General features: G+C 53.0%; 1 protein-coding gene and 2 long non-coding RNA genes across 16 annotated transcripts in view; 2 read left to right on the top strand and 1 right to left on the bottom strand.

The window, feature by feature from the left end:
• Nucleotides 1–6,485, top strand: part of AMOTL1 (angiomotin like 1) — a 153,471-nt gene extending 146,986 nt beyond the window's left edge. For 12 of the 14 annotated variants that reach the window (XM_045483579.1, XM_045483584.1, XM_045483583.1 and 9 more), the window contains one exon: nucleotides 961–1,306. In XM_045483579.1, coding sequence (XP_045339535.1) covers nucleotides 961–1,103 — 143 coding nt within the window. In that variant the 3' untranslated portion in view covers nucleotides 1,104–1,306. Of the gene's footprint in view, nucleotides 1–960 lie in introns of all 14 variants that reach the window. The other 2 variants (XM_045483577.1, XM_045483587.1) reach the window with 1 other exon arrangement.
• Nucleotides 6,486–12,684: 6,199 nt separating this feature from the next.
• LOC123602398 lies at nucleotides 12,685–13,560 on the bottom strand. The gene is made up of 2 exons (XR_006714479.1): nucleotides 13,439–13,560; nucleotides 12,685–12,963 (listed from the first exon to the last, which is right to left on the bottom strand). It is a non-coding gene; the product is annotated as an uncharacterized LOC123602398 (long non-coding RNA).
• An 84-nt stretch (nucleotides 13,561–13,644) lies between these two features.
• LOC123602399 lies at nucleotides 13,645–17,520 on the top strand. Its single transcript, XR_006714480.1, has 2 exons — nucleotides 13,645–13,896; nucleotides 16,834–17,520. It is a non-coding gene; the product is annotated as an uncharacterized LOC123602399 (long non-coding RNA).
• Nucleotides 17,521–18,030: the final 510 nt, after the last annotated feature.

The raw sequence follows: 18,030 nt of genomic DNA, 5'->3' as shown, positions 1-18,030 counted from the left end.
TGGGGTGTGAGGGAATTAGTTCCCCAAAGCCTGTTTGGGAGCTAGCCAGGCACCCGGTACATAGATGTTGCCTTCGAGAGGTTTACTCATCAGGGATTCAAGGTTGGGGTGCTCTCCTGACTGAAGGAGAAGGCAGATTTAACTGCAGGGCAGGTCGACTTCAGGCCCATCACTCAGGCCAGCACTAATGAGGTGCTTTAAAATAAAAGACAGCCTGCCTGGGGTGGGCTGGCCCTGAGTCCAGAGGCGTCCGGGCAAAGACCAGACGTGCCTTTGGACCAATCTCAGTCATGGGGATAGTCCTCTTGCGTTCTTTGGAGAGTGTGGGGCTCTCAGGGGCATAAAGTAACCATGTCCTCCATGGGGCTGCTTTCTTTGCATCCTCCAAAATAGGCAGGTAAACACAGCATTGTCATTTTTCTTTTTTTTTTTTTTTCCAACGTTTATTTATTTTTGGGACAGAGAGAGACAGAGCATGAACGGGGGAGGGGCAGAGAGAGAGGGAGACACAGAATTAGAAACAGGCTCCAGGCTCTGAGCCATCAGCCCAGAGCCTGACGCGGGGCTCGAACTCCCGGACCGCGAGATCGTGACCTGGCTGAAGTCAGACGCTTAACCGACTGCGCCACCCAGGCGCCCCAGCATTGTCATTTTTCGAACATTCAGTTCTCAAGACGTACTTTTCCAAGGAAGGCAAGGAGCATGTGAAAGGACCTGGCTTGTAGGTGCAGCACTTGGTGGTTTTGCATAGAGTGGGGGGAGAGCACCGTGGGGGCTCCGGGCACACAGCCCCACGTCCGCTTCACCCACTTACCCCTTCCCATCAGCACCCTGGCTCTGAGACTTGCGTCTGAATCCCGGGGCCCATCATTCTGCTTTTCTCCACTAGGGGCCGGGTTCTGTGGCCTCACCTACAAACGCTGGTGCTGAGTGTGGGTATTGGTAATGCTTTCATTTTAGAAAGAGCCGGCCTGGCCCGGCCCCTCTGCAGGGCAGGCTGCTCATGTCCCCTTCTGTTTGGCAGAGAACCCTCCTGGCCACGGGAAGTCCCCCGACCACAAAGGCCGCGTCAGCAGCTTGCTCCACAAGCCCGAGTTCCCTGACGGAGAGATGATGGAAGTCCTCATCTAACACTGGCGTCCCCGCGGAATTCTGTAGTGGGACCTTGACGAATGAGGAATGTGGCCGAGAGGGAGGAGACAGATCAAGAAAGTTGTGGATGGGAAACCAGGAATGATTTGAACTGATAAAGATTTTAAATTTAGTGAGGACACTTTTTATAAATGTTAAAAAAAAAAATTCAGAAGACCCACGTGAAGACACTCATATGGATTTGTATTGCCTATGGTGGAAGAGAGAAGACACGTGTAGGTCTGGAAACAGGGAAGTCACAGGAAGTGGGATTTTCATTGTATAGAAAATGTATCTCTGTGGGGGGGGGGGGGGGTCTGTGTTCACCTGCTCTTTGGTTATAAACATATAAACCTGAACGTGGATCTTCCTTGAAACAGCCCCATTCTCCTTGCCTCTTAGCATGTTTGTTTTTATTAAGAAGAACCTCCTAGAAGTCTCAGAGAGCCCATCTCGGCATAATGTAACATCACCTGCGCCATCCAGGGTGTCCTGTGAATGTGTGCGGGTGTGGCAGTGAAAAGAAGTGTCCTTGGGTGAAGGGAATTAAGAAGGCGGTTCTCACCTAACTATCTGCTTGGTTTGGGTTTTCAGGAGATTCTGGGGCTTCTTAGCTTTTCTGGATTCTGTTTTGTAAAAATACAAAACAGGATGGGAGCATTATGATTTTGGTGCTCAAACTCCCTAATTGCTCTGAGTTCATCTCTTCCTCTGCTTCATTCTCTTTCACTTTACTCTTCTTTTCATTCACTTTTTTTTTTTCTTGTTAATAAGACCCAGCAGAATTCCTTAGGTCTGGGATTTACGAGAGCAGCGTCATGATCTCTGTTTAATAGTGACCAGTGGGACAGAGCCGTATGCTGGCTGCCTGGCTGCTTTCTCCACTCTGGAGTCTTTGGGCTGCAGCCCTTAATCTCACTGTGACTGTGAACTAGGTAAGTTTTGATCAGGCGCAAGACCCCATGGTCCTTGTGACACATCGCATTCAGCTCGAGGCCCTGGCTTTTCTCTCTCACATCAGCTCCCTTGCATAGACCTTGCCGTCTCCACCCCGTTGCTCTGTTGGGCTAAGACTTTTCAGGACTGCCCTCCAGGAAATGGAGGACTCTTGACTCGGTGGCATCCAGAGTCTCACCAGGCAGCTTGTCCCACTTTCTAGAATTTGTGGCTCGTGCACATACTCCCCATCGTCTCCACCCTCTCGCACCCTTCTGCTCGCTGTTAACAAGCACGTAGATTTCCGTGGTGACCCGTCAGTGAAAACATGGAAGACGTTCTCTGTCGTGAGCTTGCTTTGTAACCTAACTGGCCAGTATATCTACGGTGCGGGCACGTTTTTCGAGGCTTCCTTCTGGGACAAGTTGACCAAAGTAAGACGGAAGCACCATGTTGAAGAGCCGGGAGTGGGCAAGGTGGTGAGCCTCTGACCCCTGTGTGTGGTGGCACGCCTAAGAGGTGCTGGGCAGGAAAGACGAGAAGCTGATCAGGCCGTCAGATGCTCTTGCGGGGTCCTGATATTTTTGTCCCTCCAGATCAGCTGGATCCTTGTATCCCAGGTCCTTCCCCTTGTGCTCGCTTAAGGGAAGGAAGAAAAAGGGCATGGGTCTGAGGCTTTCTCAAGTCCCACCTGAACAGAGCCCTGAAGACCACACTCCTCAGGGAGTTTTGCTTGGCTGGCTTATTTTAGAGCTGGTCTTTCAAGTGCAAGGTGGGTGGTGTCGTAGCCTCCCCAGATTGAGATGGCGGAAGGAGGACTCGGGTGCGGACTGGAGAGGGGGAGGGAGGAAATCTGTGGCCTCGGCCAGAGGGGGCGTAGTGAGTGTGACATTGCAGCACTGACTCTTCCTGAGCTCTGCTGTCTGCTGGGCTCTGGGTGCTGGGTGCTTCCTGCCTCTTGCCTCCTCCTCCTCCTCGAGTCCCGTCCGCCCCGGGAAGCCAGAGCGGTTCTGGGGGCCCAGAGCGGTTCTGGGGGCCGAGCAGCCTGCCTAATGCCCCGGGCTTGTGCGAGTGTGGATGCGGGCGGGGATGGGGCACAGGAGGCACCGTCCCAATCTTTGCTCCCCATCGCTTTTTACCAGTGGTGAAGCTTAGGTGATTGCAGCTGTTTCTCTTAAGGATATTTTGAGCCCCGATGAATGTTGGGAACGGACTGGGCATGAGAGAGTCTGGAGATAAGAGGGCGAGTCTTCTCTGCCAGCCTCCACTACCCACACCTGGGCCACCCCAAACTTGGGCTGTCTCCCCTAGACATGGGTAAAAGCGAGAGCCACAGCCCCAGTCTCCCCAAGCCCCATCTTTCTGTTGCAACACACCCTTTGGCACCTGCGGGCACCAGTCTCGCTTGCCCAGATCCAGAGTGTTAATCGTCTAATACAAACGCAAACAACATCACTGGTTTTTTTTTCAGCGTGCTGTGGTCTCCGTCAGTCTTATTTCTTCCAACTCGCTAAGACTCCTCCGTAAGAAAAGGAATCTCTAGCTTTTAGATGTGGGGCTTTTTTCTTTTCTGGGAGATTTCCTGCCCCATCAGGGCCCCCTGATGCTGGCTTTTTATGTTTGCAGCTTTCTCGAAGCCTTGCTTGCGCATAGGAGAAAGGGATTGCAAATACTGAGCCCCTGCTCTGCGTTCTGCAGTTTACCATCCTTTATCTCATTTGATTTTCAGAAAAATAATGCCAGCTCTGTTTTTTAGTGCTGACTATATGCAGGCAGGGTGGTAAGTACCTTTTAACGAGTCTCTGAGCCACCCGGAGAGCCAAGGCTAGTTTCTCCTTATTTCACAGAGGAGGAAACCAGGGCTCGGGGAGGTTCAGTCCCTCCCCAAAGCCTCACAGTAGTGGCGTCTGAACCAAAGGCCTGAGAGAGGAGCTGTGCTCCATCACAGGCTGGACTGGGAGTTTTGCTTGGCTGGGTGGTAGCCATCTTTCATGTCGCGCCTTGGCCCGCTCTGCCTCGTCTGTGATGTGCGCATGCACACACACACACACACACACACACGCATACACGCACCCCTACACCTGCCACACCTCTTGGGAGCTAAGAAATAGGACTAAAAGCTCAGAACTCCTAGAATTGCCCATAAACACGAGGTACAGAGGGAAGCCTTCATGTTCTATCCCATGCAAGTTTACAAAATCCATCTAAAAACGCTTGGCACGTTGTCCAGAGGCCTGGACTTCCCAGTGGTGTCTGATTATGGAACTCACGAGTCCTGTCCCAGGGGAGGGTAAAGGCTTTGGCTTTGTGTGAAGACATGCCAGAGTAATTCTGCTTCCTCCTGGAATGGGTTGTCTAGCAGTTTCTGCGTGCTGACCAGGGTATCATATGGAAGAGGTGTTGCTGGGAATCCAGCAACTCATTTCAGAGCAAGTGCATTAGTATTTTCTTCCCTTGGCTTTTCTTCTGCCTCCCAGAGATTGGTTGCCAGTGACTGTTGAATCTGGCCCGTTCCAGGCAGACCTGCAGGACAAGGCCGCCGCGTCTCACGCAGAGCTTTGGTCAGAGGGCAGAGAGCAGTGGGGCCATTCTCTCTTCAGTCCTGCAGGGTAGCTCTTGGGAACGCATCGGGCACTTGACTGCACAGGGCTCGGGTCAGATACCGAAAAAAGGCGTGTTTTCCAAAACCAAAGTCCTGCTCCAGTCTGCACTTGGAGTCGGGGGAGCATGCTTCTGTGTGCTGCTGCAAATGAACTTGTACTCCTGAGCGAAGGAGTTCCGTGGCCGTGGTAAGTGGGAACCTGCAGATATTCCTAAATGGTAAAGCCATTGCCGAGCCAGAGAGTCTCCAGCCCACGGTTGGCTTCCTCAAGCCGGAGGCAGCCATGGTAGATGCTTTATAAATATTGCTTTTCTTTTCTTCTTTCTTGCTAATTAATCGATGTGTTTAAAATGTCTTTATTCAATGTGAGGTTCGTTTAATCAGCTTGCCTCTGATGCGTGGCTCCATAGGAGATGGGTGGAGTAATTAAGAAGCTTCCAGAAGCTGACCAACTGGGAGCATGTAAAGGTCAGCATTTCAGTAAACGGATTTCTTCTGGAACTAATGAGCAACTTTCGCTCTTCCTTTTAAGTAGTATATCCTTTTCTTGCTTAGTAATTTAACGATATACGAAGACCTGTGTATATGTCAGTGCGAACATATGAGGTATGAGTACAAGGCTGTGCGTCGGGTTTCCTTTCTTAAAATCCGGAAGATCCAAATGTTTCATGTCACCCCTTCCTCAAACGGTGACCCTGTGGGGGACTGTACCCATCACCGCCCCGCTGCTCGAGTGGAAACAGTTTGCAAACGCCTCTGTTAGAACGGCCTTTGGGGCCTAGCACGTTCCTTTAATTATCCTTCCAGAGGAGAAATCTTCATCCTTTGAGGATGGATTTAAGTGTGGAAATAATCCCAGTTGAATAAATAAAGATGGGTGATTAAGGCCACAACATTTAAAAAGGAAATCCCAAAAATGTTCCTTGGAATGAGTCTTTGGACTCCTAGCGCCTCTCCAAGTGGCCCCTTTGAGAAGGACGGGAGTCATCAGTACGTGTAACTTCTGGTGGGTTTGCTTTTAAAAATCTTTTCTCTTGCCATGCCTTGTGATGCGTTCACATCTTTGCATACACGCAGACGGAAGTGCATATTCCTTAGTGCTCTGTAAAGCCCATGTATACTTAAGTGCATGTTATTGTCGTGTTAAGCAATGACTGGGGTGTTTCTTTGTCATAAAACTTTGCTTCTGCACAGAATTAAACTCCTGCTCTCAATGTAAGGAGGTACATACACAGCCTTTTCTTGTATCAGCTCCCAAACTGTTGCTGCCCCAAATTACATGTGATTTTGCCTAGGATTCTGTTTGCATCTAGACACCTGCAAGTATTTATTACTAACCGGAATGTGAGCACATTTATCCACAGTGGTTTTCTTTGAATTAAGGTGTTTTCCCCTTTGGTGGAGGGACAGTGGGGCCCCCTCCTCAAGGGGGCACTGGCAGGATCTGTGTGAAATTCTGTGAAACGAGGGTCGGCACGCGCACCGACCTTAGCCAAAACTCGGACGGCCCTAGGGCCGCCACGCTCTCCGCCCGCCACGTACGTGGTTGCTGTGCCTGGTGGCAGAGTGCTCAGTTCCCTCCAGCGGACTCTAGCGTGACATCTTGGCACCTCACGGGTCTATATTGAAGGGGGGGGGGAGGGTACGCACAGCTGCCCAGCCAGGGGGTCTGTGTATGGGGGTGGGGGAGGAAATCCAAGAACGCAGTGTGTCCCCCACAGCAAACGTTGACACTGTTGGTCAGCCAAAGATTTTCCTATTCTTTGCTGCTTAAACTTGTGCCTTAATATTGTATATAATAAAGGGATAAAATGGCTCTTCTTGCCCTGGCGCGTGCTCTTTTCTTTCCCCAAAGCTCATGTACTTGTTGACTTTAATGTCATTTCTCTGCTCGGAGGCAGCGTCACCTGCTGTTCTGCTTCCAGAGGCAGCCAGTGCCCCCCTCGTGGGCCTCATGCCTCCACAGACACCCGCTCTTGACTCTGAGAAGGAAATGAGTCATCCAGACCACTGGAGCTTGCCGTCCGCCCACTCCCAGCTCCTCCAGACAAACCAGGAAAGGGGAAATGCAGGGAGGCTGGGCCCCGGGAGGCAGTGTGACTTTGATCACATCTGAGTGTCCTCCCCTGGGGATCCTGGGTTCCGAGTGTGTCGGAGACCACGGTCACTCGGAAAATTAACCCAAACGGCTAAGTCTGGGCTGGAGTCGGATGCGTCTTTGCACCTCACGACGGATCTGCCTTGTTTGGGTCTTGGGGTCACAGGAAACGCAAGGGGTCATATGGTGACCTGGTGCCATCCAGGTGGGAGTCAGAGCGGCTGAGGCAGGAGAACTGAGTAAGTGCTGTGAGAGTCCCCACAAGAAGCCCCCTCCCAAGGAGACAGTGACTCTGGGGACGCTGATCCAGAGGACCTCTCCTCTGCTTGTCCTCTGGTCATGCCTCTGCTGGGGAGCCTCTCTCCTCACCCACCCTGGGCCCTCGCACGGGAGGAACTTCCTGGAAGTGAGCTCAGGGAGGGCAAGGGACGCGCCTCTAGTTCCCCAGTGATGGCTGGTATGACTGAACGTGCATCACCTCGGTCCTCACAACAGCCTGATTACCCCCACTTGAAAGACGAGGAAACAGACCGAACCTTGAGCAAGTAACGTGCAGAAGACAGCAGAGCAGGCTTTGAACCCAGGTCCGCCTGACACAGAGTCCGTGCGCTTGCAGTAAAAGGGGGCGGGGGGTAGGTGAGGGGAGGCGGGAGGGCTCACACACACCCCCATCGGCTTGGGGTCTTCCCTGCCCTGCAGAGGGGTTCCCTGCAGGGCCCCCAGATCTCTGCACACACGAGGATAGAAACCGTGCAGCCAAGAGGATAAACTTCGCAGCTCTGTAGCCCCCGAGTGCCTGGGAGGACAGCCTGATGACGACTGCACCTGATTTGGGGCTCAGATTAAGGACCCTTCGAAGCCCGCATCCACCTCCGCCATCTCCCCGCCCTGACCAAGTGCTGGCAGCTCACGCGAGGCCCCCCGAAGCTCTGGCCTTTCTCGGCCGCTTGTACACCGCAGGAGAGACCCGTCCACCCACCAGTTCTATGTGGCTGCCCCACGCACCATGGTACCCTGAAGGAACGTCGCCCCTGTCCCGAGATCCCGGGCTGGGGCCTCCCCACACGGGTGGCAGGGGAACGGTGCCTTTTAGATCGCCCAGGCTCATCACAGTCAGGAGTTGGCCCCAAATGAGAAATGAATCAGGAACCCTGAAATTCCTTTCTTAAAAAAAGAGTCTGTAATGATGAAATAAAGGGAGCTTTCTATCATTAAACAGTGCTGCTGTTTTGTTGTTTCTGTCACCGTTTTATCAAGCTTAACCGCGTGTTCCCGCCAGGCAGATGTCCGATACCGTGCCCAGGTGAGGCTGAGCTCTCTTGACCCTCCAACCTCTTCCCTTCTCTGCCCGGGAGAGGCCCTTCCTGTCTGGTGTGGATTCTGGTCAAAGGGTGCCCCCTCCCAAGGCTCTGATGCGTATACAGAGAATGTAGCTTTCACAGACAACAGCGTCAATAATTTGGAGAAACATGATGGGAATCCTACTCCTCTGGTTGGAAAATAAGAATACGTGACTACACCTTGATTGGCTTCACCCCTCTGGGTGAGGGAGAGAAGACCTCACGTTTATTGAGTTGGCTTTTGAATATCACTTAGCCTGAACAGCCCCCAAGGTGGGTGTTCCCATACATCGTGACCGGAGTTTCAGACGAGGACGTGGGCTCACCAGAAGCACAGTGCGTGCTTCTTCCCTAGCATCCGGCCCAGGCCCGCTCGTTTCTACACCCCCATTCTTCATGTACTGTGTTGTGGCCTTGGACTTTCGTGGCTTTTTATTTTTAACGTCTGTTTGCTTGTTTTTGTTTTCAATGGCTCTAAAGAGAATCGGTAGGCACATGGCTAACTGAAAGAAACATTTTGGGGGCGTCCGGGTGGCTCAGTTGGTTAAGTATCCTATTTTTGATTTTGGCTCAGGTCATGATCCCAAGGGTTGTGGGATCAAGACCCATGTTGGGCTCTGCACTGACAGCATGGAGCCTGCTTGGGATTCTCTCTCTCTCTCTCTCTCTCTCTCTCTCTCTCTCAAAATAAATAAACATTAAATAAAAAGGGGCGGGGGGAGAAAGCATTTTTGAGGCTCTTTCTGGAAATGTGGTATCTCCGGCAGAAGGCCCGAACCGGACGGAGAGGCTGGATCAAAGCCTCCGGTCTGTTTGTAAGAGACAGACTTAAATCAGAGCGACCTGACTCTGATGGGTTGGGGGTCCCCTTCTTGTTTTTTCTCAGCCACGTCCTAAGACCTCAGAATTTGCAGTCCAGAGATGCCGAGCCTTTGTTTTTTGGTCATAGGAAATCCTTGATTGTACTGAGTGATTTCTATGCGTTGTGTGGGTTTCCCAGTCACCCGAAACGTGGCCTCAGCCCAAACCTGGCGCCTTCCCTGCCACATTCACTGTCCTGCTTGTGGCCGCACAAGGGTGGGCTCCTCGCCAACCCTCCCTCTTGGCCGGCCAGCCATTCCCCTGTCCTGCCCACTTGCCTTCCCATCTTGTTTCCTCACAGTTCAAGACCTCATGTCTCAAGGGCGCCTGGGTGGCTCCGTCTGAGCACCTGACTCTTGATTTCGGCTCAGGTCATGATCACACAGTTCATGATTTTGAGCCCCGTGTCAGCTCTGCACGGATGGTGTGGAGCCTGCTTGGGATTCTCTCTCTCCCTCGCCCTCTGCCCCTCCCCCGCTCTCAAAATAAATAAGGATTTAAAAAAAAAGACCTCATCTCACTCAGACAGTTGCAGTCACCTCCCGCCTCCCATCCCATCCACTCCATCCTTGACACGGACACAGAGAAATGAGAGTAATGACTGACATTGACTTATCATCATTGTGCATCCAACACTCCTGTCACCCTTGCCTGTATTAGGGACGTTGAATTCTTACAATCACTCTGAGGCTGGCTCTATTAGTCCCTCCCCATGTTACTGTGGGAGAACCCAAGAGGCAGGAAAGTTCAGTCTCATGCCCAAAACTCTAGAGTTTGTGAGCGGCTGGGCTGGGATCCAAACCCAGGCAGACTGGCTCCAGAGACTCTGGGCCGCACCGTTCCCTTCAAGCTTTCTAAAGCTTGTCTGATCACATCACCCCCTTGAGGGAAACAACAAAATTCTGAGTTCTCTGTGGCCTTCAGGATAAAGCTGAAACTGCTTAATAAGGCGTCCATGCCCTACACAATGACCTTGGCCCGTTCCCCGGGCTGGTTCCTCTGCTTCCCTTCCCACCCTGCCCTCAAGTCACTCTGGAATCACCACCGCGGCCCACATCTGCTCTCTGCATCTCCATTTTGGCCCCTGCTCACAAGGTGCTTTGGCTTGGAGTTCCTTCTCGTCTGTCCAAGCCTTATTTATTCTTTCAGGTGGGGCTCAGATGCTGTGTTCCCTCAGGGAGGTGTTCCAGATCACCAGGGTCACAACTAATTGCCCCTCTTCCATTCTGAGCTGAGTCATCTTAACAAAGTTGCTTATGTCCTCAAAACGTCTCATTTGTAAGATGATTTGGAGCGGGTACCGTGTCTATTTCTTCACTAATGGGAATCGGGGACCTAGCGCATGTCCTGACACAGAGTGGGTGCTGGAATATTTGCTGACTGAATGAGTCACCCTAAGGATTGAATGAGAGAAGAGTTGTAATGTGCCTGCACACCAGAGGCCCTCCATGCGCGACAGCCCTGAGCATCGTGGCATCCTCTGGCATGGATGTCTGTCCGCTCCTCTGTCTGGGGTCCGGAGTAGCTGCTCATTAAAATTTGTGCTGAATGTGAATTACCCCAAGCCTCTGATCAGTGAATGTTTTCAGGGAAACTGGAAGAGGAACCTAAAGTAAAAATCTTTCTTAAAAATTATGCAGGTAGGGGCACCTGGGTGGCTCAGTCGGTTGAGCGTCGGACTTCGGCTCAGGTCACGATCTCACAGTTCATGGGTTCGAGCCCCGCGTCGGGCTCTGTGCTGACAGCTCGGAGCCTGGAGCCTGCTTCGGATTCTGTGTCTCCCTCTCTCTCTGCTCCTCCCCCACTCATGCTCTGTCTCTCTCTCAAAAATAAATAAACATGTGAAAAATTTAAAAAAAATAAAATTATGCAAGTAATGCACATTTGTTATATAAACAAATGATACACAAGTGTGCAACAAAGAAGTCATTGTCTCCTCTAAAGCCCTGTGAGTCACCATTGTTAACTGTTGTATACAACCATAGAGCTAGGCTCATAGCTCTGTGTGAACGGATATTAATTTTAAAAATAAGATCATGCTATTTCATCCAACTTACTTCTTAAAATTTTTTTTAATGTTTTTTTTTTTATTTTTGAGGAGAGAGGGAAGAGAGAGAGAAACATAGTCCAAGCAGGGGAGGGGCAGAGAGAGAGGGAAACACAGAATCCGAAGCAGGCTCCAGGCTCTGAGCTGTCAGCACAGAGCCCGATGCGGGGGCTCGAACCCACGAACCGCGAGATCATGACCTGAGCCGAAGTCCGACGCTTAACCAACTGAGCCACCCGGGTGGCCCTCATCTAACTTGTTTTTCAAACTCAACGATAGATCATAGGCAGATTTCTCTACCAACTTATAGTTTCTTCTTATCTTTGGTGGCTGCATAATGCTCCTTTGTGTGGAAGAGGGGGAGTTTACTGAAATCTGGAGCGTGCTCCTTCGCTGCTACCCAGCTTTTCCACGGCAATTCCCCCAGCAGTTAAAGGAGAGCTAGGGGCTTGAGGACACTGGGGAGACGTGCAGTTTTTCTTCTAAGAGGCCGAAACTTGCAATACATGTCAGCCTTGACCAAGTGCTGTCTCTGATTCCTCCAGTGCCTCGTAGCTTTTCCACTTGCCTGTCCAAGCACAACTGGTGATTCATGTGATGACATTGGGATCCCAAAGACTTGACCGTGCCATGGCCCCAGCTGATGGCTCAGGCCCAGTCTGGCCTGGCCTGGACTGTTTCTATCCAGAAAACCTCAGTCTCTGACGGAGGAGCTGATTTTCCATCCAATGTTCTACCTTCTGACCTAGAGAAGAACACATTTTCCTGGCATAATCAACTCAGAGCCAGCCCCAGTCTGACTGTGTTCAGTGACGTTGATGGCATCGGTCCCTCCCTTGTCCCTGGCACTTGCGTTTTGCAGACTGTCTTTCAGCTTTTTGCAAATATTTAGCTTTAGGATAGCCTGTAAACAGAACACCGATTCGTGATTCACTTGTCAGTTTACAACGGAAAATTAATGATGTGCCCAGCACATTTCCGATCCTGGGCAGGGGGTGGTGGGGAGGGAAGCCAGAGGGTGCAGATTGCTCTGGAGACCCCTGCCCTGAGGAGAACTGGCTACCTACTGTGTGCCAAGCATTTTACATCCATCAGGACAGCAAGTACAGGGAGATCAGGGCAAGGAAACACATGACCCACGGTCCACACTTACCCACATAAGTGCCAGAGCGGAGGCTGAGCCCAGGCTGGGGTGGTGAAAAGTCAAGATTTTCCCACGACATCATGCATCCCCCATGTTTGTCTGCGTGAGGTCAAAAGACACGTATAGGAGATAATGTGCTCCTCGTCGGGGCATGTACGCCAAGATCCCTGGACATACCTGTTCAGATACCGCCACCCTCGGCATCCAGAGGGAATTCAGCTGACGGTGCCCAGTCACGCGTGGTGGTCCCCAGCCCCCAAGGGGCGAGCAGACCCAGGCACCGCCGGAGTTTGCATGCGGCGGGCTCGAAGTGGGGACACCTTTAGAGAGCCCAGACCCAATCTTTTCCCCCTCGTGTGAGCTCTAAGAGTGCCACCACCACCAGCCGAGGCCATCTGCTGTCCTGTCCCACTGAGAGCCCCTGGGAGGGGTCCAGCAGGAGCCGGTGGTGGCCTCTGCCCTCCTTTCTCTCTCATCTACTTATCGTCTCCATCTGATTTTACTTGGAAGGGAAGTAGTCCGAGGCAGTAACTATAAGTATCTTTACTTATGTTTAGAAAGTTGTTTTAATTAGATGTCAACAGTTGACATCCCGACAAACCCCCCTTTCCCATTTCTCCACTCTGTCCCGTCCCTGCGGCTCCTCTCTGCGTTCGTGAACCCAGGCTCGGGTGCCTGCCACGGCTCGCCGGGCGCGCACTGCCAATGTGGGGTGTCAGTAACGAACGGAAGTCATAAGCAGAAATGCAAAGCCAGCCACTTCTCCAGTCGTGTGTGCCTCTCGATCAAGACCAGCATAGTGTTCTGGGAGGGGCGGGGGGATGAAAGCCCACAGCGTTAGGGCTTCTGGAAATGAACAAATAAGAAACACCACCACCGGCATCTGTCTTCTGCACAGAGATGCCGGGCATTCAGTGAGTGAGCAGGCAAATGCGAAATCTCTACGCAGTAACAATCCCTCCCCCTGGATGCAATGCCTTCCTTCGAGAGAGCCTAAGTAGGTCTTTTACGCTAGTAACACTGCCTAGGGACAGCTATCATGATTCGTTTCTACACAGCTGGGAGAAACCAGGCAGAAAATAGGGGCAACTTCCCAAGGTCATGGTGAAACGCCCGCAGAGCCAGGTTAGAGCTGGGCCCTCCTGCAGCCCTCTTAGCACAGTCCGGCCACCTGTGCTGATGCAGTGTGGGCGTCTTTTCAGAGCCCTGCACCCCTCCCTGCCCGGGTATCAGTAAACGGAGAGGCGATGGGCTTGGCGTGGGTCAGTCAGGCGCTCACCTAAGCAGAGCTTCGTGTCTGACCTGATGTCTAAAGAGCTAAGAGATTTCACAAAGACATCCCTCCAGACTCGGGAGCTGGAATTGCTCCCTGTGGCAGAGCCAGGAGGGCGGGAGCCAGTATTGTGAGATCACAGTGGGAAATGCTTGGGGATCCTTCTGCCAGCCTCCAAACCTGTGACCTCACAGCAGGGTTGAGATGAGAACGGCCACAGCCACGAGATGGCAGATCGAAATAAGCAAGGGGGCCTTTCCCCAGGGATGACGGAGTTGATGGTAACCGCGGCTCCCTTCTGCATTTGAGAGTCCAGGGCTGGAGAGACTGGAGCGACACCACCCATTGGTCTGCTGGAGGCCACACACAGCAGCTGGTTCCTCAGGTCTCTCAGTGTGCGAAGAGCGTACACGAACGGATGTACAAGTAACTCCTGATGTGAATAACTGCAAATAACATCCCAGGTAACGTCATCAGCATCACAAGTAACTGATGTAAATAACTCACACTGAGCAACATGCTTACCCGTGACACGCACACATCACTTCAACGCCCTCTTAGCGCATTAAATGAAGGATGCGAGGGGGCACCCGGGTGGCTCAGTCAACCGACATCAGCTCCGGTGGTGATCTCATGGTTCATGGGTTCGAGCCCCACATCGGGCTCTGTGCTGACAGCACTGAGCCTGCTTTGGATTCTGTGTCTCCCTCTCTGTCTGCCGCACGCCCGCTGGTTCCCTCTCTCTCAAAATTAAACATTAAAAAAAATAAATGAAGGGCTTAAAAATGAATAAGACGCTGTACCTGCCATGGCCACCTCCAGCCCATAGTCAGGGTGAAAAGACCAAGAAGGGACCACAATACAGTGTCAAACTCTTGGGTTGTACAGGCTATTCTTTGGTCTAAAGGAGAGGGAAATAGAAAAGCAGGTGACCTGTGAACTGACCTTGGATGGGTGAGAAAGGGAGACAGGCCTGAGGCCGGGGGGGCAGAGGCAACAGCAGGCACAGAGGCCAGGCATGCTCAGGACACAACGGCTGTGCTCTGCAGCGGCAGGCGGGCGTGAAGCTAGGTGGCCCTCTGGGTCCCCCGTCTGCTGTGCCAAAGAATCTGGCCTTTGCCTGTGGCCGTAGGGTGTTGGGGGCCGGCGAAAGTGTATTTTAAGCAGGAACGGGATCCAGCCAGTGCTATTTTATGGAAAGATGATGAGGTCTGCAGAGTTCTGAGCATTAGCAAGGGGCATAACGGCGTTGGGTGTTGTAGTCCCCATGGCCACACGACACTTACCCCCCGAACTTAGCCGCACAACTGCTTCTTGTGCTCAGAACTGCAATTTGGGCAGGGCTTGGGGTAGTTCGTCCCCGCTTGGCTCAGGTGGGGCTCAACGGCGGGGCAACAGCAGTGGGGAGTCCTGGGGCATCTCCCTTTTGGTGGTCTCCCCACAGGGTCTCTCCGGCGAGGCGGCATTTCTGACATGGCCCAGGGTGTCAAAGGCGTACGTGGAGGCAGATGATGGGATTGCCTCTTAGGACCTGGCCTCAGGAGCCACAGCTCCTCTTCTGCTCATCCAGGCAGTGACAGGGACCGGCCAGGGTTCAGGTGGGAGGGGGCAGGGCAGGGTAGCCTGAAACTCCTCAAGTGGAACCGGCAGGGTTCTCGAAGAACATGGGGGGATCAGAAATCTTGCTGTTGCTCTGACCACCTTGGAACATAAAGTTCCCCACTGCTACGTGCCAGGCCCAGGAGCCAAAGTTTTAAATACATTTTCTCATTTTATTCTCCCCTCTACCTAAGAGGTAGGTTTTTTGTTTTTTTTTCCTTAAGTTTATGTATCTGAGGGAGAGAGAGGCAGAGAGAGGAAGGGAAGAAGCGAATCCCCACAGATCCCCACACAGGGCTTGATCGCATGAACCGCAGGATCATGACCTGAGCCAAAATCAAGAGTTGGACGCTTAACTACTGAGCCACTCAGGCGCCCCAAGAGGGAGGTATTAATCCTGTCTCCTTTACACCCAGGAAATCCCAGGAGGGTTTGGAGAGGTTAAGTGGTCTGCCTAAAGCCATACGCCAAGCAGCAATGGGGCTGGATTCCGGGTGCAAGGCCAATGGCCCCTGGGCGTCTTTCCCTCTCCCTGCTGCCACCTCAGCCGTGGGAAGGAAACCACGGAAGCAGGCTAGTTCAAAGGTCATTATTCTGCCCCAGAATGCTATCACCACTAAAAAGGGAGGGCGATTTATGAGCTGAAAAGGAGGCTGAACCAACAGATCTTAAAGGCCAGATCTTGAAGATGAACAGTTCTTGAAGATCTTGAAGACCTTGTATCTGCATCACAGGTGACAGGTGACCAGCGTTTCCTGTGGCAGTCGCCACAAATACCCGGGAGTCAGAGCTATCAGCTGGCACTTGCCGAGTGCCAGGCTCTGGGAGATGCACTTCACGTGCCCTACGTTAATTTCACAATAACCTTGTGAGACAGGTATTATTATTAATTGAATAAGGAATTCAAGGAGTTGAATAGCATCGCAGAGGGGACCTCACCCCGTGGCCCCCGCTTTCCTGCCTTTTTCCCCATCCACCATGATAACAGGAACCGATGAATTGATGCTCCCCCCCCCCCCCCCCGCCCCGCTCTCATGGGTCAGCACCGGCCACGGGGCGGTTAGGAAAGCCCCCTCGGACAGGCTGGGCTGGAACCCAGCCCCACGACTCACTAGCTGTGTGGACTCGAGCCAGTCACTTAACCTTTCGGTGCCTCAGTGTCCTCCTCTGTAACACGAGGTTCTCAGCAGGAGTGTAAGACAAGCCTGGGCGGTCTCCGTGCACCCCGTGGCGCAGAAGAAGCACCTGACGGCTGCAGCCACTGTGTCTTGCCAGGAGGCTGGTGCCAGCGGCTCCGTGGCATTGACTTGTGCACCGGGAGATCTCACGCTCTGGGGATCTGCATCGTTTTCTGCCCAGGGACAAGAGCGGCTTGTTTATACTTGCCTTGTGGGGGTGGGGGCGGGTTACTCCGCCCAGCCACTTGCAGGGGATAAACGAACGATGAAATGGGGAGTGGGGTGAGGGGCAGACGGAAAAGTGTGCAGACACAGTGCAGCTTCATGGACACTGGCCCCAAACCCAGGGATGCCACCGATGGCCTGAGTCGGAGCCCACATGGCTGCATCCCAGTGATGCCGAGCGGGGCTCTGGATGTAGGCCTGGGCACTTTGGGTTGGAAAAGGAGCTGCAAACGAGGAAGAACGAGCCCCCCGCAGTGGTCAGCATCTTTACCACCTGCCCGGCCAACCCCACTTCTGCTTCGAAAGGAAGCTCGTGTGGTTGTACACAGGGAGGCACCTGAGAGGAGGGACCTGCCTTCGACTCCAAATTAGGCCTTTTTTTTTTTTTTTTTTTTCCAGCTGAGCCCCTGTGCAGAGTCTCTCATCACCCGGGAGAAGTGCCCCACATGAAGTATCATCCTGCTGCTGCTAAAGTTCCATGGAGAAGCTTCTCCTCCGACCACAGGGCAAGTGACTGCAAGGAATCAGCCCTGAGGCCAGGGTGAAGGGATGCCTGGAGCTCCCCAGAGGGCTTGGCAGGCTTCATAGAAGCTTCCACGGGTACTTTCGGAAGAGTGAGCAGGGAGCCGAGACCCCAGAGCTTGGAAGCGTGGCCCTTCCCTTTGGTTTACGCACGGTGGGGGGCGTCCACTGTTCCTGGAGTGGCCAGGACCCCCTCTTCTGGGGACTCTAGCCCCGTGGCCTGGTGGGGCTGGCATGCCCAGGCCACACCTGCTTCTGCGGCCACTGACCCAGGCTAAGTTCCTGCTCACCTCAGATGACACAGGCATCGGGGCGGGGCCGTTCAGTTACCAAGCCCTCCGTGACATTCTTCACCCCCTCCGCACCCCTTCTCTGGAAGTGGAGCTAGGCTCCGGAAGGCAGGTGCCCAGCGTCACGGAGAAGGGCTGAGAGAGGGTGGAGAGGACCAGCCCCTGGGAGCACCCCAGCTGAGTTCCTGCCCATGGTCCCCCACCCAGGGGCACTGCTGTTCTTCTGGTGTTTTGGTGATTCGGTTCTGTGAAGTAAAACGTGCCTCCCCCTGCCCGAGCTGGCTGGCTGGTCCGGTCCCCAGGGTGAGCCATCACTCCAAGCCCTGAGTGATGTTCACATGAGAGGGTTTTTGGACCAGCTGCAGCAGCCTGCCTCCCACGCCCCGCAGCGAGGATCCTTAGAGATCATGGCCTCACCCCTCCAGCCTTCCGTAGAACCTTCCTTCCAAACACTTCAAAGCCAGACTCTTGGGTGTCCTCACTGTGGATCACCCCTCCCCCGTCCTCCCCGGGTTAAGACCCGCTGAGTGTGAGAATCCCCCTCCCTTCTTCCTATATTAACTCCGCAGGCTATCTTGGAGCTAAATTCACTCTTTGCTCCTTCCCTTTCCCTTTTGAAAAACAAAAATCAACATTAAAGGCTACATACAGGTAGGCCTGGCTTTAAACCGCAGACTTCCAGGGCACCTGGGTGGCTCAGTCAGTTAAACATCTGACTTTGGCTCAGGTTATGATCTCACGGTTCTCGGGTTTGACCCCGCATTGGGTTCTGTGCTGATGGCTC

The sequence above is a fragment of the Leopardus geoffroyi genome, chromosome D1 (genome assembly GCF_018350155.1).
Source record: "Leopardus geoffroyi isolate Oge1 chromosome D1, O.geoffroyi_Oge1_pat1.0, whole genome shotgun sequence".
Classification (NCBI taxonomy): domain Eukaryota; kingdom Metazoa; phylum Chordata; class Mammalia; order Carnivora; family Felidae; genus Leopardus; species Leopardus geoffroyi.
Note: the sequence above shows the minus strand (reverse complement) of the source record. Positions and strands in the feature narration are given on the sequence as shown.